Source organism: Amia ocellicauda, chromosome 11 (assembly GCF_036373705.1).
Source record: "Amia ocellicauda isolate fAmiCal2 chromosome 11, fAmiCal2.hap1, whole genome shotgun sequence".
Taxonomy (NCBI): Eukaryota; Metazoa; Chordata; class Actinopteri; order Amiiformes; family Amiidae; genus Amia; species Amia ocellicauda.
Window position 1 is genome coordinate 28,232,214 of NC_089860.1, and position 23,639 is coordinate 28,255,852.

At 43.9% G+C, this 23,639-nt stretch overlaps 1 protein-coding gene across 1 annotated transcript; it reads left to right on the forward strand.

The window, feature by feature from the left end:
* Nucleotides 1–2,934: 2,934 nt before the first annotated feature.
* On the forward strand, nucleotides 2,935–20,206 carry dlgap3 (discs, large (Drosophila) homolog-associated protein 3). Its single transcript, XM_066717252.1, has 10 exons — nucleotides 2,935–4,057; nucleotides 12,243–12,469; nucleotides 12,758–12,860; nucleotides 13,109–13,325; nucleotides 14,303–14,826; nucleotides 15,323–15,417; nucleotides 17,488–17,936; nucleotides 18,270–18,361; nucleotides 18,606–18,749; nucleotides 18,985–20,206. Exons 1-10 carry the CDS (start codon nucleotides 2,984–2,986, stop codon nucleotides 19,243–19,245), a joined length of 3,186 nt encoding a protein of 1,061 aa, XP_066573349.1. The 5' UTR covers nucleotides 2,935–2,983; the 3' UTR covers nucleotides 19,246–20,206.
* The last annotated feature ends 3,433 nt before the right edge of the window (nucleotides 20,207–23,639 follow it).

The following is a 23,639-nucleotide window of genomic DNA, read 5'->3' on the forward strand; positions in this document are numbered from 1 at the left end:
TGTAGGATGGTGATGCATATGATATGAAATTCTCCAGGAGTATACCAAGACACAAACAGCTCATGTAGTGTGTGTGCAGCAACCAGATTTCAAGATTAGGGTTATGGTTACAGTTTGGGATAAGGTTAAGTTTTGCTCATTCAAAAATACAGGACTGCACTTAATCTCCTTTGCTAGAAATACTGTATAGCCTTTAGTGAATCCTTCTGTTTAATTTTTCTGAAAACAAACTATATTTGGCATTTTAATGCCTGGGAGTATTGCTTTTCCGGTGCCTTCATGACTCCAGAGAATTGGGCTATCATGGGTAGGCATTGTAAATGTTGTCACCAATTCTGCCGTCATTAACGATGACATGCCAGTACAGTGGGTCATACAGCTGTGACTGGGCACTGGGTGACACTGGGATTGGCCCAAAGCTGTTTGCTGCCTTTTAAATGGCTGCAATTCTCCCCTTTGAATCTCATTAAGGGAGACAGAGTTTGGGAAAGTAATATCCCGGTATTACCATGTGAAATAAACCAACTCATTAGCAGCAAAATCGAAGGAGGATGCCTCCAGGGTCTGCAGGGGACTTTGTCAGACACTTTGCCCTACACACTGCAGGCAGGCCATCTTAAGTTGTAGTATCCTCACACAGGGCCGCTCTCAGGGGCTTAATCACAGAGATCTTCTATGTCAAAGCAGACAGTCTTGACATCGAGAGAATGTGACCTGTGACAAAAGAATATCAAAGTATACTCAAACAAGGAGCAGTTCTCGGAGGCCTAGCCATCATAATCCTTCAGGGTCTGACGAAGATGGGGGAATTTTTTCTCTTTGATGCTTTAGTCCCATGGATATGCACACTATCTTGGACCATGCTCTTATTAATATTGTTCTGGGCTTTGAGTGAAAGCTTTGCCACAGGGTAGGGACTGTTTTAACTATTGTAAGTGTAAAAGGGCTGATTGTCTGCAGGAGACTATGGGTGACATCTTTCTGCTAGGCTTTCAACAGCGTACAAATCCCCTTGCACTAGGCTTTTTGAGTGCAGCATGTTTCAGTGTCACTAATTGAATGAATCTGGAATCTGACTGCATGATCTCATAGAATAATGCCTGTCAATCACTGAGGCCATGGTGGAGTTTAGGGAAGGACTGTAACAAGCCCCATGTGTATTTGAGTGACATCACTCCCCTGAGTTCTCAAAAGGGTACAATTCCCATATGGTGGCATTTCAAATTCATGATTCTAATGCATAGGCTAGATATTTTGCAACGTTTTGCATACATTGATCTTTACTAGTTGAAGTTCAGCATAGTGTTTTGCATTCTGCTGAATGGGAAGAAAAAAATAAACACATGAACAGACATTGTTGCCGAAAACCGAAAGGTTAATTTGCGCACTGAAATGGGCGTAGAAGTCATTGTTTCCTAGATGAAAGGGGCAGGACGTCAGCTCATACTCTATATAGTGTGTCTTCAGAGGCACACGGTTTTATACAGAGGCAATTGAATTAGGTCAAGTATGGAGGCTGTTTGTGCCAGCGCTGATCAGGGTAGGGCTCACAGAGAATTGAAGAGGGAGAGAGAGAAAGATGGAAGAGAGATGAGTTAATGAATGTAGATCGTATCATGTGGGGTTTGTTTTGGTTTGTTTGTTTTTTAGTTTTTAGCCTGTTCATAAAAAAAAGGCATTTGAGCCATTAAAATTAATATATGTATTAATGATGATTTATATGGAGTGGGTAGAGTCACTATTAGCAGGCAGTGATTATGAACACCTTCCTTAGGTTCATACAAAGTGGTATCAGAGCATCCTGCTCTACACAGGCTTCCTGTGGTGGAGAGGCAGGATGAGAGTCTACATCTAGAGAGAGTGTGAGAGAGAGACACAAGGAGACCGGGATGTGTGGTAACGACCCTTGAACTTGAACATTGAATCCAGATTATGGACTGACTGGACTTGTTGCTGTGTGTGTCACATTTCTTATTTGTAACAGGTATATGTTAATAGAGGGACCTGTTATATGTGTTTAGATTAGACTTGAATACAAATTAGGTTTCTGTTCATGGTTTTTGTACCTCTGTTTGGTTTAAACACACCCAGCACTATAAATAAATAAACACTTCACCTTCTGTTTCCTGAACCCATTTTCCTGATGAATATATCATCACATCACCATCAGCCTGCCTATATCGATCCACTGCTGGATGAATGCCTCCCCGAGATGTTTGCACTTGCTTCATTAATTATAATTGATTTATTTATTATTTAAGAAAAAGAAGAACAACAATATATTGGGATGTCTGAGCTAAATTACTTGCTCACAATCATTCTTTTAGGTGTTCCAGCTGCTTTTCAATTACACCTCCTCGCACAAACGCACTGACTACAAAACGTGATTTTTTTGTGTGATGACACACACACAGGCTAATCGACAGAATGGAGGCATGCGAATTCAGTTATCCTGCTTCCAGAGGTGGTTGAAACTGACCATTAAATTAAGATTATAAGCAGCGTTTTGACTGCTTACAAATTAGCCTGGAAGGAACAGTATTAAGAAAAGAAGAAAGGTTATCAAACTAAAGGAGACTATTTGATCATTTTTGCGGTTTAGTTACCATTGAGAGTAACAGGAGATTTAAATGTGTTGGTCCCAGACCGCCTTACAATTTCTTTGAGTTTCATCTGCTCTTCCCTTACCTTTTCTGTGTCTCTTTCCCAATCTCTGTCTCTTTCTTTCAAGATCAATTCATTGAGAATGGGATTCACTGAAACATCATAATAAACTGTTTGGTAGGCACACCTTAGTACAAACAGATAACCCAATATTTGCTCCAATTCAATACTCCTACCACCCTCACCAATCATCATCCTTAGTGTAAACCCCCCTCACCATCCTAGCCTCACTATCTCTCTGTCTCTTTCTTTACCAGGTAATTTCAGGTGAGCCCTGTCCCTCCGACACAGCGCACCCCCAACCCACCATGACCCTGCAATGAAGGGTTACCATGTAAGCCGGAGTCTGTCTCAGCACTCGTCCTCGGGGCCATGCCACTGTATCCCTGAGGACTGCAACCTGCCGCGTGACTACATGCCACACACAGGACTCTCACAGGACGCCCGTGCCTCCTTCGAACATTACCAGGGACTCAACGACCATCCTTCCTATTACCCCCCAGGGGGCCCGCCTGAGCCATTACCCCAGTCCAGTGGGGGCAGGGGTGGGGACGGTGGTGGAGGCGGGGGCACTTTCCCTCGCTCGCACCCCAGCCAGACTTACGACTCGTGCGAAGAATGCCTGGCCTCTTCCTCCTCTGCTCAGCATCCCCACCCCTCCTCCTCCAAGATGCACCGACTTCCCCCTAATCTGCTGGACCAGTTTGAGAAACAGCTGCCTTTCCAACCAGATGGCTTCCACACCCTGCAGTACCAGCGGGCAGCCAGCGGGGAGCAGCGCAGTGAGAGCCCCAGCCGCATTCGCCACCTGGTTCACTCGGTGCAACGGCTCTTTGCCAAGTCCCACTCCCTGGAAGCGCCCTCCAAGCGGGAGTTCAACGGCACACGCTCAGAGTACCGGGGTGGGGCAACACGAGGCGCAAGCGAGGATGGGAACTACCACCACTACCCGCCCCCCCAACACCACGTCTCCCGGCAGCAGCGCCGCAGCAAGAGCCGGGAGCGCAGCAAGAGTGGGGAGCCACGGCACCGCAGCAAGACAGCCGGCTGGTGGAGCTCCGACGACAACCTGGACAGTGACAGCAGCTTTCTGGTATCAGTGGGGGCAGCTGGCAGGGCAGGGGCACCTCCCAGCCAGGAGGTCCTTGATGGCGTGATCCAAGACCTGACGCTCAAGACCCTCAAAGCCAAGGGACCACCAGGAGAGTGCCTGGCCTGCACCAGCATGGCTCTAGCGGGGGAGTCAGGCCATTCCCTGAAGAGGAGCACCTGGTCCTCCATGACAGTAAGCCAAGCCAGGGAGGTATACCCCTCTAACCGGGCTGGCTACGACAAGGCCCTGGTGCCGCTGGAGCCAAGCAAGTCCAAGGACCGCAGCTATCAGTATCTACAGGTAACGCATCTGCATGGACCATACTGCTAGAGACAACACACATGAGATATTGCTTAAAAGTAATAGAAACACTCACAAACACACATCTAGAACTACAGGTAACAAAATCACAAACACAGGAACCACAGGTTAAGGCCTCAGTAACAAGCATACACATGAGTTCCATTTTTTCATCTGTATTTACGTTTGTTCAGTGGCATTTTTCATCTTTCAACTGCACCAAACAGAAACTGACAATAAGAGGGAGCTCAGAGAAATGTAACACAGGGTTGCCTCAACTTTTAGACAGCTCAATCATCAGCCCTGAAGCACAGGAAGGTGTCAACTTTGCTTTGAGAACTGAAAAAAAAAAACAATTAATGAGGATACCACACTGTAAGTACAGGCCTGTCCTCCTCAATCCCTTGGCACAGGGAGTACTGAATGTACAGCCTCCCATCTTCCATTGTGATATATCTTATGCTGGTCTAACTCACTCATCTAGTTGCTCACCACCTATTCTGTGAATGACAAGTGCAGTTTATCTGCAAGGACACAAGCCTAGATGAAGACCAATAACTCAGAGCAGCGTGGGTAGCCTGCAAATGTACACTGCCTGCCCATGTATATTATAGCATCCCAGCCCCCATCCCCACTGCTGCCATGATGCACTGGCATGCGAGTGACGTTACAGTACAATGGGAGGTAATTGCAGTGTTATTGAAGTGATTATTGACTTGGAACCACAATCTGGGGATTTTTGGTATTTCAGAAAAAGTACCGCACACCACAGTATGGAGAGCTTGTCTTTACATGAGGTGAAGAAAAGCAGCTATTTGTAACTCCAAGATAGCTATATATATATATATATATATATATATATATATATATACAGTACTGTGCAAAAGTTTTAGGCAGGTGTGAGAAAATGCAGTAAAGTAAGTGCTTTCTAAAATAGAAATGTTAATAGATTATATTTATAAATTAACTAAATGCTAAGTGAATGAACAGAAGAAAAATCTATATCAAATCTACCCTTTGCCTTCAAAACAGCATCAATTCTTCTAGGTACACAGTTTTTGAATGAACTCGGCAGGTTGGTTGGCCCAAACATCTTGGAGAACTAACCACAGTTCTTCTGTGGATTTAGGCAGCCTCAGTTGCTTCTCTCTCTTCATGTAATCCCAGACAGACTCGATGGTGTTGAGATCAGGGCTCTGTGGGGGCCATACCATCACTTCCAGGACTCCTTGTTCTTCTTTACGATGAAGATAGTTCTTAATGACTGTCACTGTATGTTTGGGGTTGTGGTCATGCTGCAGAATAAATTTGGGGCCAATCAGATGCCTCCCTGATGGTATTGCATGATGGATAAGTATCTGCCTGTACTTCTCAGCATTGAGGAGGCCATTAATTCTGACCAAATCACCAACTCCATTTGCAGAAATGCAGCCCCAAACTTGCAAGGACCTCCACCATGCTTCACTGTTGCCTGCAGACACTCATTCGTGTACTGCTCTCCAGCCCTTTGGCGAACAAACTGCTTTCTGCTACAGACAAATATTTCAAATTTTGACTCATCAGTCCAGAGCACCTGCTGCCATTTTTCTGCACTCCAGTTCCTGTCTTTTCGTGCATAGTTGAGTCACTTGGCCTTGTTTCCACGTCAGAGGTATGGCTTTTTGGCCGCAAGTCTTCCACGAAGGCCACTTCTGACCAGACTTCTCCGGACAATAGATGGGTGTACCAGGGTCCCACTGTTTTCTGCCAATTCTGAGCTGATGGCACTGCTGGACATCTTCAGATTGCAAAGGGAAGTAAGCATGATGCGTCTTTCATCTGCTGCAGTAAGTTTCCTTGACCAACCACTGCATCTACGGTGCTCAACGTTGCCCATTTCTTTGTGCTTCTTCAAAAGAGCTTGGACAGCACATCTGGAAACCCCTGTTTGCCTTGAAATGTCTGCCTGGGAGAGACCTTGCTGATGCAGTAGAACTGCCTTGTGTCTTGTTGCTGTGCTCAGTATTGCCATGGTGTATGATTTTTGACAGTAAACTGTCTTCATCAACGTCACCCTGTTAGCTGAGTTTGGCTGTTCCTCATCCAGTTTTATTCCTCCTGCACAGCTGTTTCTGTTTCAGTTAATGATTGTGTTTCAATGTACATATTGAACTGATGATCATTAGCACCTGTTTGGTATAATTGTTTAATCACACACCTGACTATATGCCTACAAAATCCCTGACTTTGTGCAAGTGTACCTAGAAGAATTGATGGTGTTTTGAAGGCAAAGGGTGGTCACACCAAATATGGATTTGATGTAGATTTTTATTCTGTTCACTCACTTTGCATTTAGTTAATTGATAAATATAATCTATTAACATGTCTATTTTTGAAAGCATTCTTACTTTACAGCATTGTTTCACACCTGCCTAAAACTTTTGCACAGTACTGTATATCAGGTGCATTAAAGTCATAAAGTATTATCTGTAACCTTTCATCTGTAAACCCTAATCTGCAAGGCCTATTAATGTAGTTCTACATTAAATATATTAAAGTGAAAACAAGAGAGCCCTCTGCAAAAGAGCAATAATGAGTACTCAAGCTGCCCTTCAAAAAGAAATTAGGGAAGGAAAAAACACAACAAATACAGCCATTACCATCAGCCAGTTCTACAGCAGTCCTCATTAAATCAGTGTCAATCAGAAAATCAATCGTTGATCTTTCACCCCATGCCCCTGCCAACCCCATGCCCTGACATCCCGTCTATATCCGGCTCCAGTTATCACCTTATAGAGAATGCTAATGGATATCGCAAGCTGAGATGACTTGATCAAAAGCGACGCTGACTTCTCTCGGCAGAGCTGTGACTGCAGCAGTTGTGGGGGGAGCAAGAGCCGACTCCAGCAGCTAATTTGTCACTGTCTCCCCTGCCAAGACAAAGACGTTAACTGGCTACTAAATGAAACAACAGTGTCATCACCAGCTTGCACTGCCATTGGGTGTGTTAATGAGCAGGCCTCGCTCCTCTAGACAAGAAGGAGGAGAAGTGCAGACGACAGGAAAAAGGGAGAGGTAGACAGAGAACTGAAAGGAATAGAAAGAGAGAGCCATAAGAAGAGATAAGGCACAACAGAGATGCAGGGAGAAAGGGGTAGACACCAGCACCCCTCTGCAGGGCAATCTCACTCTGTGTGTTTTGCTCCTCCAGCCCTGACTGCTCGGGAGCCTGTATTGATAGCCCAGGGTGGTGATGAATTGAATTGTAATGCCTTTGATGCACTTCACACACTGCGCTCACCTGCTTGTTGGCCTATCCTTTCTATAAATTGCCTCTGTATACTCCGATAACCAAAGAAAAAAGCCTGCTTTTCAGTTCGCTGCTCTCCCTTTGTAAAGCTTTGACCTTTTAAAAGTACACTCCACCGATCAAATAGCCAATTTCAGGCCTATTACATGTGGTTGATAATGGCCTTCCATAGTGGCCATACCTGTGCTACAGCAGTCCAGGACAATCACTGCACCTGATATCTGCTCAGAACAGCAATTATTCCTCCACTGCTGAAAATGAAAGCTGTGAATGTAGCTAATCCAGTCGGACCCTCGATTCCTTGGAGTCACGGACACACCTTGAACTGCCTGGCTAAAAAGTAATGTGTTTTCTAGCACGAGACCTAGACACGTTTCTAGAAGCTGGGGTTGGGGGCAGAAAGTGTGCTGCTAGACCAGAAAGCAGAGCATTACAGTAATCATCACAGTGAGGGAATGAAGAAATTACCTGGAAGGCAGCAAACAGAGTGGCTTGGTTTACCATGTTTCTTTGTTTTCATTATCCTTAATGTCAGCCATTTGAAATTTCAGGCAGCCTTCATTACAAAAAAGGTCTGCATAGCACATGCTCAAAATAAAAATATATTGTTTTGTATTATTTTTCAATCATGCAGAAATGTAAGTAGGGGATGCCCACCCTCCTCACAGGTCAGACAATCGTAAGTCAGCTAAGTGCTCTAATCCTGGGGATGTGACAGAACTCAGCCCAGTGTCAGACTGACATTGTGGCAGCTGTAGCAGAGCCAAGCACCCTGCCAGGTACTGCAGGTGGACAATTTATAAGCGGTTTAATTAAGTGTCGGGCAGCGTGTCGTCACCGCGGAGCAGCCGAGCGTGCCAGCCAGCCCACTCAAGCATACTCTCCCCCCAATGGTCTCTGCAGCACTACCTTCAGGAATCCCCCAGCAGCTTTGAGTACCACTGGTGCCCCTGTTCATACAAGTGAATGAATAATCCAGGTATAAGGCATTTGTCTATTTGTTTCTTCATATTCACCAATCGTTCTCTCCACAAACTAAATTGCCAACCCCCCCCCCCCATGTCCTTTGAGTTCAAACGATGAATAAAAACAGCTGGGTGTGATCTGGGAGTCCTGCCAACGTGTGTGTATTCTCCAAGCTAGCAGCTGCTTCTCTTTTGGGTCTATGCACTCCAGCCAACACAGCTACAGTAATCCAGTGTGTGCATCTCTTTCAGTGTGATCGAGATCTTTCTACTCTTTGCACTGAGTACATGCCTGGCTTCACGCTTATTCCCAGTGTAATACTTTGGCTTGTGTGTTGGTGTGAAAAGGTGAAATGCAGAAGCCAAACGAGGAATGTGAGTATCCAGGAGACCCAGAAGCAGTTTGTATGACATTGTAAATGGACAGCCTACCTTTTATTCATAAACCTAGGTGATGCCTAAGGTGTATTTCAGTCGTTGGCTTTAAGCACTGTGTCTACTGGAAGCACTGGGCTAGTGAAGGCAAAACCAGTGCTGAAACTGCTGCAGGTAGCACACTTTTTCACTTCCACCATGGAAATTGCCACTTCCTGCCTGTCTGCAGCCACCTGACCACTCAACGGAGTTCTCTTGGTCTGCTTACAACAGGCAGCTTCTGACATACAGTGAGGGAAAAAAGTATTTGATCCCCTGCAAATTTTGTACGTTTGCCCACTGACAAAAAAATGATCAGTCAATATTAATAGTAGGTGTATTTTAGCAGTGAGAGAGAGAATAACAACAAAAAAATCCAGAAAAATGCATTTCAGAAAAGTTATAAATTGATTTGCATGTTAATGAGGGAAATTAGTGTTTGACCCCTTCGACTTAGTACTTGGTGGCAAAACCCTTGTTGGCAATCACAGAGGTCAGACGTTTCTTGTAGTTGGCCACCAGGTTTGTACACATCTCAGGAGGGATTTTGTCCCACTCCTCTTTGCAGATCCTCTCCAAGTCATTAAGGTTTCGAGGCTGACGTTTGGCAACTCGAACCTTCAGCTCCCTCCACAGATTTTCTGTGGGATTAAGGTCTGGAGACTGGCTAGGCCACTCCAGGACCTTAATGTGCTTCTTCTTGAGCCACTCCTTTGTTGCCTTGGCTGTGTGTTTTGGGTCATTGTCATGCTGGAATACCCATCCACGACCCATTTTCAATGCCCTGGCTGAGGGAAGGAGGTTCTCACCCAAGATTTGACGGTACATGGCCCCGCCCCATCCATCGTCCCTTTGATGCGGTGCAGTTGTCCTATCCTCTTAGCAGAAAAACACCCCCAAAGCATAATGTCTCCACCTCCATGTTTGACGGTGGGGATGGTGTTCTTGGGGTCATTCCTCCTCCTCCAAACACGGCGAGTTGAGTTGATGCCAAAGAACTCGATTTTGGTCTCATCTGACCACAACACTTTCACCCAGTTCTCCTCTGAATCATTCAGATGTTCATTGGGAAACTTCAGATGGGCCTGTACATGTGCTTTCTTGAGCAGGGGGACCTTGCGGGCGCTGCAGGATTTCAGTCCTTCACGGCGTAGTGTGTTACCAATTGTTTTCTTGGTGACTATGGTCCCAGCTGCCTTGAGATCATTAACAAGATCCTCCCGTGTAGTTCTGGGCTGATTCCTCACCGTTCTCATGATCATTGAAACTCCACAAGGTGAGATCTTGCATGGAGCCCCAGACCGAGGGAGACTGACAGTTATTTTGTGTTTCTTCCATTTGCGAATAATCGCACGAACTGTTGTCACCTTCTCACCAAGCTGCTTGGCGATGGTCTTGTAGCCCATTCCAGCCTTGTGTAGGTCTACAATCTTGTCCCTGACATCCTTGGACAGCTCTTTGGTCTTGGCCATGGTGGAGAGTTTGGAATCTGATTGATTGATTGCTTCTGTGGACAGGTGTCTTTTATACAGGTAACGAGCTGAGATTAGGAGCACTCCCTTTAAGAGAGTGCTCTTAATCTCAGCTCGTTACCTGTATAAAAGACACCTGGGAGCCAGAAATCTTGCTGATTGATAGGGGATCAAATACTTATTTCCCTCATTAACATGCAAATCAATTTATAACTTTTTTGAAATGCGTTTTTCTGGATTTTTTTGCTGTTATTCTGTCTCTCACTGTTAAAATACACCTACCATTAAAATTATAGACTGATCATTTCTTTGTCAGTGGGCAAACGTACAAAATCAGCAGGGGATCAAATACTTTTTTCCCTCACTGTATATAGGGTGGGCACAAACTGACATTGTGCTGATCTCCTCTACTACACCACCAGCTCTGCTAGTCAAATCTCCAACCATTTAAGAGCTAAAACAAAATACAGTTATATAATGAAATGGCTTATTGCTTCAATTAAGTGTTTTACAAAGTAATTAAGAGCTCAGTCAGAACAGAAGCCAGAAGAGGCAATTTGTCCCAAGGACTTGGCCTCAAAAACACTGAATTAAAGATCAGAGGAAAGAAAGATTTGCAAAGTGCCATGTTTGTGTACATCTGGTGTAGCAACCATACTTGCCTATGACCTCCTGTTGACCTTCTGAGTGCACCTCGGAGGCACTGTTTATAATGCAGAGGGGCAGCAGGTTTGGGTCCGCTTCATTCTCAAGGGACTGAAAGCAAATGTAGTGTGTTAAGAGATGGGGAATGAGAGGGGGATGAGAGTGCAGATATAAAGAGAAAGACAGAATGTGAAGTATACTTAGTTTCATAGAAGAAATACAAAACATGCAGTGCCTTTTTTCATACTAGAACATTAATTTGACATTTTATATTGATCATTGTGGAGCTGCCGAGCAATGCTTTGACTGGATTGCATTGCTTTTCTGTGTTTAACAGGTCTCTTACTGGGAGTTTCAATTCCAAGGCTCACTTAGATTGTATAAAGGTATACGTATAATGTAACTATTAAGGCACTTAATAATGAGATGAGTAGATGATTGGTTTCTGGTCTCTACATTGGTTAAGTATCCATTATTCATTATTCACTTGTGTTATGCAATCATCTAAATATATTTAAATAGCACCTGAAAACACAGCCTTTTTGAACACTGATGTGGCCCGTGTTAGAGTTTTGTGTATTTGTGTTTCATATATCTTGTTTTAGTGCTGCATTTAGAAGATAATGAATATATTTTTTATTTATTTTTAATGAGAATAACTTTGCAGTCCTTTGTCATTATTATTATTATTATTATTATTATTATTATTATTATTATTATTATTAGTAGTAGTAGTAGTAGTAGTAGTAGTAGTAGTAGTAGTAGTAGTAATAACATATATATATAATGTATTACTTCATATGATTCCTTTATCCACAATATTTCCTGCAGCAGCACACACGGTCTCTCTTTCTCTCTTTCCCTCTCTCGCTGTCTCTTGCTCTCATCTCTCTCTCTCGCTGCCTCTCCATTACATCACTCCAGATTTTTAGATACATCCCTTTCTCCATCTCTGTGATTTACCCCTGGCAGTGAGTCACGGTGACTCGCAGTGAATGTCACACAGCAGTTTCCTGGCACAGGAATCAGGATTAAAAAGAACAAGCCGCTGCAAGACGGCGTCTCTCCAGAGGAACAGGTCCGCTTCTTTCTTCAGGGGAGGGGAGATGGCATAGAGATAGACTGATGCTCCAGAGCAGCTCTTGACTTACCAGCTCCCTCTCAGTCACGGCACTGACCCACTGAAGAATCTAACACATTCATATTTTTGGACAGCAGGTTCTTCTGGTGCAACCTCAGTGAAGCAACTTTGCACCTTTAACTTTTGACTGTGGTGCCCCCTCTGTATTAATATGTTGACTTTCCAAACTCTTTCCAGTGCTGAGTTTGCTACCCAATTATTTGTAGACACTTGGCACCTGTTCATGCCTGTGTTGACTGTCCTACCCGTGCTTTTGCAGGTGCCCTCTGACGAATGGGCAGGGGGGTACCCGGCGGGCGGCCAGGAGGGTGGGGGGGAGATCCCATGCCGTCGGATGCGCAGCGGCAGCTACATCAAGGCTATGGGGGATGACGACAGCGGGGACTCGGATGCAAGTCCCAAGGCCTCCCCCAAAACAGCCATCATAGCCCAGAGAGAAGCTTTCCGACGGTCAATCAGCATGGACCAGCGATCCTCCAACGCCAAGTGAGACTCCTATCGCACTGTCCCGTCTCTTCAAGCTTGCCATTATTACTATCCTTATTATTGGTAACATGTTATACTAATGTTATAACATATTTATACATTATTTAAAATGTTAATAACATTAATAAGAAGCAAATTATTATCAAATGTTACCTTTTTATTATTATTATTATTTTCATAGTTTATGTGTTTCAAGCCTTTAAACAAGGTGACTTGATATTCAACATCCCAATGAAGTTAGTGAAGTTCCAGTGAAGCAAAATACTCCATTATATTTTAACCCTGCAGGTACTCCTGTAAACAGTGCACCGATTCGTACTCTAACAGCCGCACCGCACCCAAGGGGAGCTCCAGGTCTCGCAGCTACGCTCGCTCTCTGACCAGCTCACAGGTATGTGCACAGCAGTCCAAATGGCTGACATTAATGATCTACTCTCCCCAGTTGGGATGCATACTGAGCACCCCCTCTCACCATTGGCTATCCTTGACCTGACTTGACTAAACTATGACATAAAAAAAGCCTGTTAATTAGTTCTGGCATATATGTCACACTGGTTTCCTAAGGGTTAACGCCAACTCAGCCCCAAGCCCCTAAAAATCAGACCAGTGCTAGTAATGCTTTGTCCCTGTGTGCCGCAGCTGGGCGAGACGCTGAACCGCCAGTTCGAGGCGGTGTGTGAGTCCGTGTTCGGGGAGGTCGAGTCTCAGGCCGTGGATGCACTGGACCTGCCCGGCTGCTTCCGTATGCGCAGCCACAGCTACATCCGCGCCATCCAGGCCGGTTGCTCGCAGGACGATGACTGCCTGTCTGTGTTCTCCCTGTCCGGTACACAGGGGGGCGGCAAACCTGGGGCCGGTGAGCCTGCGGATGCCCTGTCTCTGTTTATCTGTCTGTCTCTTTCTCTCTCTTTCTCTTTCTGTCTCTGTTCATCTTCCTGTAGCTATATCTAGACTTGTCCCTGAATGTTTGTCTCTCTGACATTGTCTTTGTATGTCTCTTTGTTTTGCCATCTCTCCATGTTTGTCTTGTTCTCTTTCTGCCTTTCTCATCCTCCTCTTTCTTCATCCATCTCTTTCTTAGCCTCTTCTTTCCTTCTTTCTTTCTCTCTCTCTGTCTCTGTATTGTTGTCTTGTCTCAGTCTACATTTTCAAACCTGGAATGCAGGAGATGAGGCATCATGTTTTTTAAAAGCAAGATGTTTTATAATCACCAAGAGCTTTTCAGAAACTCTCTAGTAAGGGAAATATTTTTTTCTTCTTTTTGTACTTTGTCTTGATCTTCCTACTTGGTTGTCATTTCTGCAAGTTTAGCAAATCTGTTCAAAACTGTGGAGGTGACAGATTTTGCAGTACATCTCACTGCACACTGTTGTCATGCTGTGAGCTGTTAACTGTATAGTAAGGATGGATGCTTTAAAAAAAATAAGAAAAAAGTTTAGTCTTATCTTCAAAAGATAAAGTCCAGGAACTGCAATCTGGTTTCTCTCAGTTTTGACAGCGAGCGAAACCAAGAACCACATTTTTATAACATAAACATTCCAGTGACAGCTTCCTCCTCATCAGATACAAACGTCTGTGATGCACAATCTCTGCACCTGAGAAGAAAACAATGCATATTCAATTTTTCCCAAGCATATTATTTTTCGATTTATTGTTGTTGTACACTTACTAAATCTTCAGTCTACATGTACTCACCAGTACTCACTTCCCTTGTACTTCCTCCTCTTTCTTGCTCTCCCTCTTTTGGTCCCATCTTTATATTTCTTCCTGTTTGATCCCATCCCTTTCTCTTTTCTGATGTATCTTCCATCTCTCTCTCATTCTCTGTCACAGTTTTCCAGTACAGGAAAGCACCCCCTCCTCTTCCTCCCCGCATCTCCAAGCCCCTGATTTCGGTCACGGCCCAGAGCAGCACAGAGTCCACACAGGACGCCTACTACCAGAGCACCGGGCAGCCGGCCGCCGGACGTCCCAAACAGCACAGCAACTCCGCCGAGAGCCTCGAAGGTGGCGGCCGCTCGTCCCGAACTGGCCACTACCAGAGCGGGACAGGTTCCAACACGGGGCGCAGCAAGCAGCACAGCAACTCAGCAGAGAGTCTGGATGGCAGCAGGGGGGTCAGGGACATCTATTACCACGGAGGGCAGGGGACAGTCAGGGCCAAGCAACACAGCAATTCTGCAGACAGCCTGCTGGAAGGAGGCAGGAGCTCTCGGGACCGGGCTGGGGGCAGCCTAGGGAAGTCCGCCTCCCTCCCCCAGAACAGCATCTCCAGTGGCAGGGGGGGCCTCCCTGCGCAAGAGGAGCACAAGCAGGAAGTCCGAGGCCGGAAGTGGAGGCCATCCATCGCTGTACAGGTCAGTTCAGACAGTTTCTCAACTTCGATGGCTTAACATCTTTTTCTGGATATCATTGCTGTGGTCTCTCTGTGATTGATTGAGACCAGATTGCCTCAGCCCCTGCCACAGTCAGTCCAGTTCATAATATGTATATTAAAAATATATATTTCTGATACCTGGGCATTGACTAAAACAAACCAAAAAAAATCCTTCAAATTTTGTTTTATTAGTTTTATATTGCTGACACATTCGAAAAAAATGCAAGACGTCAACAGGGTACAGTCCATACTACATAGAGTGATTTCAACTAACAAATAATTACTATACCTTGTTTTGTAAAAGGGAGTACTGAAAGCTGCTTGTGAGGCCTTTACAAATTAAAAAACCTTGTTTTTCTCTTGGGGGAAAATTAAACAAGTGTAAGTTGAAGGTAAGAGTAAATGTCTGAGGAATGTGGCCCCTGAGGAGCTGCAAGTAAACTATTTTTTAGTCTGTGTTTCTCTATTCCCTGCAGGTCGACAGCTCAGAGACCCTCTCAGACTCAGACACAGAGAGCAAGGCGCTGAAGGAAGTTCACTCTATCGGCGTCCAGGTGGAGGAGGATAAGAGGTACAAACAGGAAGTATTTCCTAAGTGTTTTTGTTTAGTTGATAATTAAGGCTTTAAACGTTTACCTGTTAAAGTAGGATCAGATTGAGGTAACTAAGCAGGCAAAATAGAATTAGTAGTTCAATTAAGACATGAAGGGAAAAAAGTTACTTCATTTGGTCATTAAAAGTTTAATAAAGAAAGCAAATCAGCTCAAAATACTCAGAAAGAGACATTACATGATAAAAACAAAAAATGTATCCTTTTTTGACTAATAGTATATTTCATATGAGACGAAGAAAACACTAAAGCACAAGATTGCTTTCCAGCTAATTCTAAAATTAATACTCCAGTGAGTCCAGGGAAGGTGTTTTTTGCTACAACAAAGAAGGATAAAACACTCTTTCATGTATCCAAAACCAGTATGGATCACATTTTCACATGGAGTCAACCGTCAACACTGATATGTCAATCAGAGATTTGAGATATGTACTCTCAAAATACTTATAGGTGGTCAGACAGTCGTGGGTCGTATACCGGCAGAACAGGGCAATCAAGGGCAAGATAAAGACGGGGTCATGGTCACAGGCAAGGGTCAGGTGATCAGGCAACAGAGTAAAGAGGAAAGTGCAAAGTCGTGGTCGGGAGGTCAAGCAAGGAATCTAGGGAACAAGGCAATAATCGAGGCACAGGGAGTAACGCTCGGAGATGTAGTAGAATAGTGACAAAACTTTGCAGTGACTGGGAGTGAGTGAAGGGTTTATATGTGGAGCAGAGAACAAGATGTGAGGTGCAGGGTGAATGGGAACAGAGGGTGATTGAACAAGTGCACAAGAGTTCCAGGAATGTTGATTGAATGATTGAAGGGAGCTGGGAGAAGTGACTGATAAGGAAGGGTGATGGCGACATCTAGTGGGGGAAAGTGGAAGTGCTAGATGATAACCTTGACAATAATAGTCCTGACACCTTCATTTCCACACTTCAGACAGAAATGGTTCCTTTTACATGGCACTGACAAGTATTCTATTTGAAGGGTTTTTTTCTTCAGTAAGTCCCAAACAAATGGGATAATATAAATGTATAGACTCATTCAGGACAAAATTTCACAGTTTCTGGAAAGACATTCTGAAAGCACCAATATATGTGTCAATTTTAGGTTAGAAAATAAGGAGAAAATTAATTCAATATCATCAATGTCTCTTGCTCTTGCTCTTGCAGCTCGAAAATGTTTTTTTTTATTTATTTCAGGAAATGTGTATTATTTAAAAAAAAATGTGGGGGGGGTGAGTGAGTAAGAATATAAAAAAGAATAATTACAAAAACAGCAATTGGATTAATTGAATGCCAAGAATATGTGAGGAGTGAGCCAAAGCCACACGTGTACTTCTGCCGTCGGAGGCGTGAAGTGATGACTCAGGTCTCCTGTCCCTGTGTAAGATTCACAGCACCCCCCGCCCCCACACACACACACTCTCCCTTCCTTCTGCACCTGGCCTGTAGTCTGCAAAGGGGGGGTGAGAAGCACACTTTGTCACACAGAGATGACTGCATGTGTTGAATGGGTGGATTGCGCAGGGCGTGTTGAGTGTGTTGAATGGGTGCAATGAATTGATTGCCGCTAACGATGTCCCGCAGTTAAAAGACTGTTCTGCTTGGCACTGTTGAAGAGCGCATGACACATAGTCACATCAATCATGATCAAAAACATACTGCAAGCAACACAATAATCTACATGCATACATACACATACACACATCGCACAATTGTACTTTGTATTATTGCTTAAGTAGAATTCTGTTAGTCGCCTTGGATAAATAGATCATATTTAATAATAAATATAATAAATACCACAATCTGCCCACGGCAACCAACATCAAGGGGGAAGATGGGGAAGGAAATTAATTTCCCCACACTTTTCTGTCTTCTCCTGTCTTGTCGTGTGGTGTCTCATCCTGTCCTGTCTTATTATCTCTTGTCTTATCCTATCCTATCCTGTCCTCTCCTGTCTTTTCCTATCCTGTCCTATCTCATAATTTCTTACCCTATCCTGTCTGATCCTGTCTTATCCCATCCCGTCCCATCTCCCCCAAGGCGCGCCCGCTTCAAGCGCTCCAACAGCGTGACGGCGAGTGTGCAGGCCGATCTGGAGACCGAGGGCTTCCCGGCGCTGGGCATCTCCATGCAGGACAAGGGGCTGCAGTTCGGCTGCTCCTTCCAGCGGCACTCCTCTGAGCCAGAGTCGGCGGGCCAGTACAGCGAGTACCGCACAGTCCACACGCAGGGCCAGTGGGCCTACCGAGAGGACTATCACAGCGCCTACGACAGCGGGCCCAGCTCCATGAGCGCACCGGCCCCCGCGGCCGCTGAGCGCCTCTGGCAGTCTGAGGGCCCCCGCAGCCTCCCTGACTCGGGCCAAGCCTCGCCCTGCCTCCGCGACGGGGAGTTCTTCCTGCGGCTCCTGCAGACGGAGGTGGAGAGGATGGAGGGATGGTGCCAGACTATGGAGAGGGAGGCAGAGGAGAATGACCTGCCAGAGGAGAGTGAGTAGCAGGGGTTGGGTTGTGGGTGGGGGTGGAGTGAGGGATGATAAATTGTCTCTCTAGGCGTGGCCCTGAACATGATCTGTTTTCCCTCGACGCTGTCACCTCTTTATCAGCATTATTGTCTGTGCATGACGACACCGCAATGTTTCTTGACAAGCAGAAGATGAAATCTTATACAAACAGGGCAAGTGATATGCCAAACAATACTATGCATGTCTGTCTGACTAGCTTCAAATAACAGTCACACAGGGATGGCTCTTATAAAACGCATTATTGTAACATTCAATGAGTCTCTAATTTATGTATTACCTATGTTTTTTTCCCTTTCAGCTCTGGAGAAGATCCGGAGTGCGGTCGGGAGTGCTCAGCTGCTGATGTCTCAGAAGGTGCAGCAATTTTTCAGACTGTGTCAGCAAAGTGTGGTGAGTCTCTATCTCTCTCTGTGACCTTGGCCTATGCACAGCTACTTCAATCCCTAACAGTACCCTGCCCGGCCACTCCACAGCGATTCATGAATGTCTCTTCTTTCTACATGAAGAACGATGTAGCATAACCAGGCATTTACACAACATACCTTATCATCATTGCTGCTGAACTAATTTGAAATGAACCCATCTCTCTCCCCATCCCTGTCCCCCTGCCTGTCTGTGTGTTTGTGTCCCCCAGGACCCCTCTGCGTACCCCCAGCCCAGTTCCCAGGACCTGGCTGGCTTCTGGGACCTGCTCCAGCTGGCAATGGAGGACGTTCGAGCCAAGTTCCAGGAGCTGCAGAGAATGAAGGATGCTGGCTGGAGACCAACGGACAAGAAGGTGAGACAGATGGAGAAAGGGACCAAGTACCCTCCTGACTCTCCCATAACTGGACTGGCTGTTTCAGTCTTGCGCCACTATAGATGTGGCCTCCTTTCCTCTCTCTATCTGTTTTGTCACTATCCTTTCTCTCTCTCTCTCGCTCTCTCTCTCTCTCTCTCTCTTTGACTCTTCTGTCTTTTTTTGGTTACCCTTTCATCATAACCTCTCTCTCTTCTCTCTCCCCTTCCTCCAGGAAGAGAAAAAGGCTCCTCCTCCGTTACCAAAGAAGCCTGTGGCAGGAGCTGGGGTTAGCGTGGGGGGGCTGGTGATCTCGAGGGGGGGGAAAGGTCTTCCAATGAGAGAGAAGTCGCTGGATCTGGGCGACCGGCAGCGGCAGGAAGTCCGGCGGAGGCTGCTGTCTGCCAAACGAGCCGCTTCTTTCCGGCAAAACTCAGCCACGGAGAGCGCTGAAAGCATTGAGATATACATCCCTGAGGCCCAGACCCGGCTCTGAGCCTTGCTGACCACCACTGCCCTAACAGCACCGTCCCTCGCTCTCTTTCCTTTCATCCTTTATTCTTGTCTTCTCTACTTTTTTTCTCTTCTCTTTTCTTCTCTTAGGGCAGGAAAGACACAGCCCACCCCCACCCCTCACACTGCATCAGCTCAAGTTGGTCTTGGGAAAAAATAAATTAAAGCAACAAAGCAAGCCATGACAAGTGAATAGAAGGTTATGTCTTTTTTTCTTTTAATTTAATGAAATTTAAGGATGCAAAAAAGACTAAACTAAAGTAAAAACAGTCAATTGCTTACACAACATTTTCATTCTTGCGGTTGGGATACCTTGTGATCTCCACAAAGCAATGGCTGATAGAGGCCTCCCGAGTAGCATCAACTGATAAGAGGAGGGATACAGTTGACAAACACATCCGTCACTACCCATTGGTCCAGTTGATATCTTTTGCCATGTACATTTTCTCTGGTTATACATATGATAGTACATTGTATACAAGGAGGAAGAGAAACAATCACCCAATGTAAGAAAAACAGGAACACAATTTATTTATTTTTGTTGCATGTACATAAGAATTTCAAAGAAAGAGTCCCTCTCACTGTGAAGTGACATCACACCCCCTGAGGTGGGGCGGCACCTCTGCACGAAGAATAACCTCCCCTTCTTCTGACACCTGAAAAAAGCTCCCGGACTAGACTGACTCCTCTAGCCCACAAAACGAACAGTCCTGGGATTTTTATAAATATTTTGAGTCATGCCTATTACTATCTTTTGTATACGGTTGTTTGCATTTTGAAAGCCAGAAATAAGTGAACCAATCAAACGCTGCTCTGGAGAGGGACTTTCAGGTTTGATAACCTTTCCCAAATTTGCTGTTTTGCGTGTTCACACTTGCTGATCAGTTTGAGACCGGCAGAAGGACCAGCAAAAATTATTTAATTGGACTGTTGCTTGAGTAAGAGAGATTTTTTTTTCTTAAATAATAATAATAATTAAAATACAGTTGCTGACACTACCACTCTTGAGAAGAATGGCGGACCGTTTTTTAAGGGTGTCAAAATACTCTTCTTGAATTCCCATACCAACTGAAAGGTGGAAAACTCTCCTTGTGCGGAATGCCCAGTGACTACATCTAACCCATTGAAGGCCGAGCCATCGAAACATCTAACAAGAAAACCAGCATAAATATAATATGAAATGACTGTAAATAAAAGGAAGAAAAACAACAGGTCAAAGCATAAATAGTCTTACTTTGGGTGTTTTTGCTGTTTTCTTCTGTATCCTCAGTGAAAGTAGTTGTGCTTCCACCTTTACTTTTCTATAAATTCCACCGTGAACAAACTCAATTGCATCTGACGCTCAGAAAAAATGCGTCTCACTGTTTCTTCTCCTTAAGACAAACAAATCAGGGTTGACGTTCACCCTTCAGTTAATGTGACAGCTTTACGCTTATCTGTACAGAAAATATCTGTTTCAACAGCATATTAAATAATGCAATTTGGAGATAACAACAGGCAATATTATAAAAAGGCATGACCGCATGAAAAATGAAGGAGGTGAAAATAAGTATTCCTCTCTCCCAGGATAAGTTATCAGAATTCAGAGACCAATTATTGCCATCAGTTAAAAAAAAAAAAACGGTGGAGAGTGCATTTATAATTTAGTTGTTTAAAATTGGTTGACATTATAATATATGTGTAAAGTATTTACAGTCAATGTGTGTTTCCATTCGGTTGAAAACCATCAAACAGTGTCATTCTAGTGTTGCACTGGTCATCTTAAACTTATCTTGGGAGTTTGGTGCATACATAGTGTGCTAAATACTAACAATAGTTAATTCATCAAATAATACCTATTAGATCATTCAAATTCAATTTTCTGTATCTTCATTTTAAGTTATTTATGTATTATGTATGTATGTATGTATGTATGTATGTATTTATTTATTTATTTATTTATTTATTTCCTTTGTATACATTTTTCCTTAAAATCTAACAATAGGAGTATGTCTCCATATATAATTACACTCCGGTGCTCACATTCTTTTTTTCCTGTTGGTGAATCGGTTGTACCGTTCCATTTTGGAAACTGTTTAATGGTACAGTTTGTACATGAGTATATGTGCCAAATTTACAAGGACATGCAACTGTAAATTTCCCAGGGTCGGATGTTTTGCATATCAGTGTCAGCTCTGAGGGAGTCTCAGCTGTATTTATATGCCAACTGTATTTCTGTATTTCTAAAAATGACTGCTCTTTGCACCCTCTTGTGGATCAAAATGCCACAGCAAGGAACTTAACGTGCCGTGTTTAATGTTCTCCTCTGCAAATTATTGAGACATTGGAGACACTTGCTAAGGTTTGATTTTTAAATCTGAAACTGAATCAGATTTAATCAAATATTTTACCTTAAATGTATATTTTAATACAATTTACATGAATTATTTACCTTTCTAGTATTATATAGATTATATGTATATATATATATCCTATTATATCAAATAATATATTCAATAATTCATTATAAACCTATAACTAATTCAAGCCAAGGTAACCATGAACTCCTCTCTGTTTTTTTTTCTCTTGGCCATGGCCTCGGTAGTTTGGCACTAGGCCCCACCGTGCCCACCAGCTGGGTCCTGGGATGGGCAGAGTGGGGGGAGGAGTTCCTGAAGGGATCATGCCATTGTTTATTAACCGTGACCGCTTTTCCTGTCTTTAAACTGTTTGCATGGCCATTCTGCAACGTTTAGGTCCCACAAGCACTGCTATATAACATTGACAGCAACAAACAAAGCCTCTGTCCCTAGTAGCCAAAATGTGCTATGGCCAGTCAACTGTGGCTTCAACCTCTCAAGCAACCGAGAGACAGATGAGGATACTGAAAACACTAGGTATTACCTTAAAATTCCCCCAATCCTCTATAATTCTGACAGGCCACTACGCGGCCCCTGTAGTGTGCTCACCTCTTTCTCTCTCTGTATCTGTTTCTCTCTGTCTGCAGGGATGGGGGAGGGAGGTGGTATTAGTCTCTAACACACCAAGAACCTGCATGCTTTTACTGCCTAAATAATAATACGTGCCTAAGAGGGTGTTGTATATATATATTTATATACACATATACTAAAACGTAACATTATAACAAAAGTTGTCTCATTGTACTGCAGTACCTATGACAGGATTGTGACTGGACATACACTTAAACACACATTTTGTTTTATGCAGTCTGTTTTTATCCATATCACTGGGTACACGGCTCCCACTTCCATGTGATACTTAAAAGGCACTAACGGTGGAGTCCACTGTCCACCAGTGGTCCTGGGAAGCCCCGCTCCTTCTACTTTTTAGGTGATTTGAATCAATTTGCTAAAGATCCTTCTTTGTCTGTTTATGAAATTGACTGATTCACTGAGGAATAAAAATCAGAAGACTCTGAAGCTCTAATTGTGAAGACCCCCTATAAGTTGTGCCTACATAATTATGTATAGACAAAATACATTAATAATAAGTTCATTAGAATGACATCCATGGAAGCTGAAGATGTATTTACTCTTACCCTGATTGTGCACATGCTCATTTGTTTGTCCCAAACCCAATGACCCATTCAAATGCAAAAGCCCATTTCTTCCACATGGATTATACTCCAAGCACTTGATAGTTATCTCAGTTTCTAATGGGAAAACTTTAGAGTTCAAGATAGGGCTATTTTGTTCAATGCGTCTGAGTGGTGAGACAATAGAAGTTGCAATTTAACAAGCACAATGACTCTCCAAAGCACAGCTCCTCAGCACTGAAGTGTGTACTACCTTAGGAAATGTCATCATCACCGAGGGTTACTTCACCAAAACCATGTATTGATCTGGCAGAGAAGGGATTGTTTGGTGTTCTGTAAGGGAGTTTGTTTCAGCTGATTGTCTTTTAAAAGAAAACGAGATAAGTCACTTTCACTGCTTTTGAGGTACTTGGAATGAAAGTATCTTAACTCAGATGGCCCAGACAGCCACTGTGCCAAACTCACATTACAATATCTTGCATTGGATCCCCATTAAGTGATGGCTGACACATTAAAGCCACAATTATGATCAAGATATAACTAACCTGGGAAAGAGAATAACTGATTACACAGAGAAATCTACAGTACAAAAGTGGATGTTAAAAATCAAAGGCAAAAGCTAATGAATGACATTATGGGAGTATGTTTTTGCACTGGAATTGTTCTGTAGAGTTTTGTGCATTATCACCATGCTACTCGAGATGTTTGCTCTTTTCCTTTATTGGCAACTAGATTAAGAATGAAGTTATATGTAAATTGACCTGCTGGTAGTGATCCAACATGTGAGATACAGTAGCTGCACACCAGGAAATACAAAACCTTTTCCCATAAGGTGTGTGTGC

Bases quoted from the DNA above. Each gene is read 5' to 3' on its own strand.
- dlgap3 (XM_066717252.1), top strand. From the start codon at position 2,984: ATGAAGGGTTACCATGTAAGCCGGAGTCTGTCTCAGCACTCGTCCTCG. The intron at 14,827-15,322 runs GTCAGTTCAGAC...TATTCCCTGCAG, and splicing joins GGCCATCCATCGCTGTACAG to GTCGACAGCTCAGAGACCCT. The intron at 18,362-18,605 runs GTGAGTCTCTAT...TGTGTCCCCCAG, and splicing joins GACTGTGTCAGCAAAGTGTG to GACCCCTCTGCGTACCCCCA.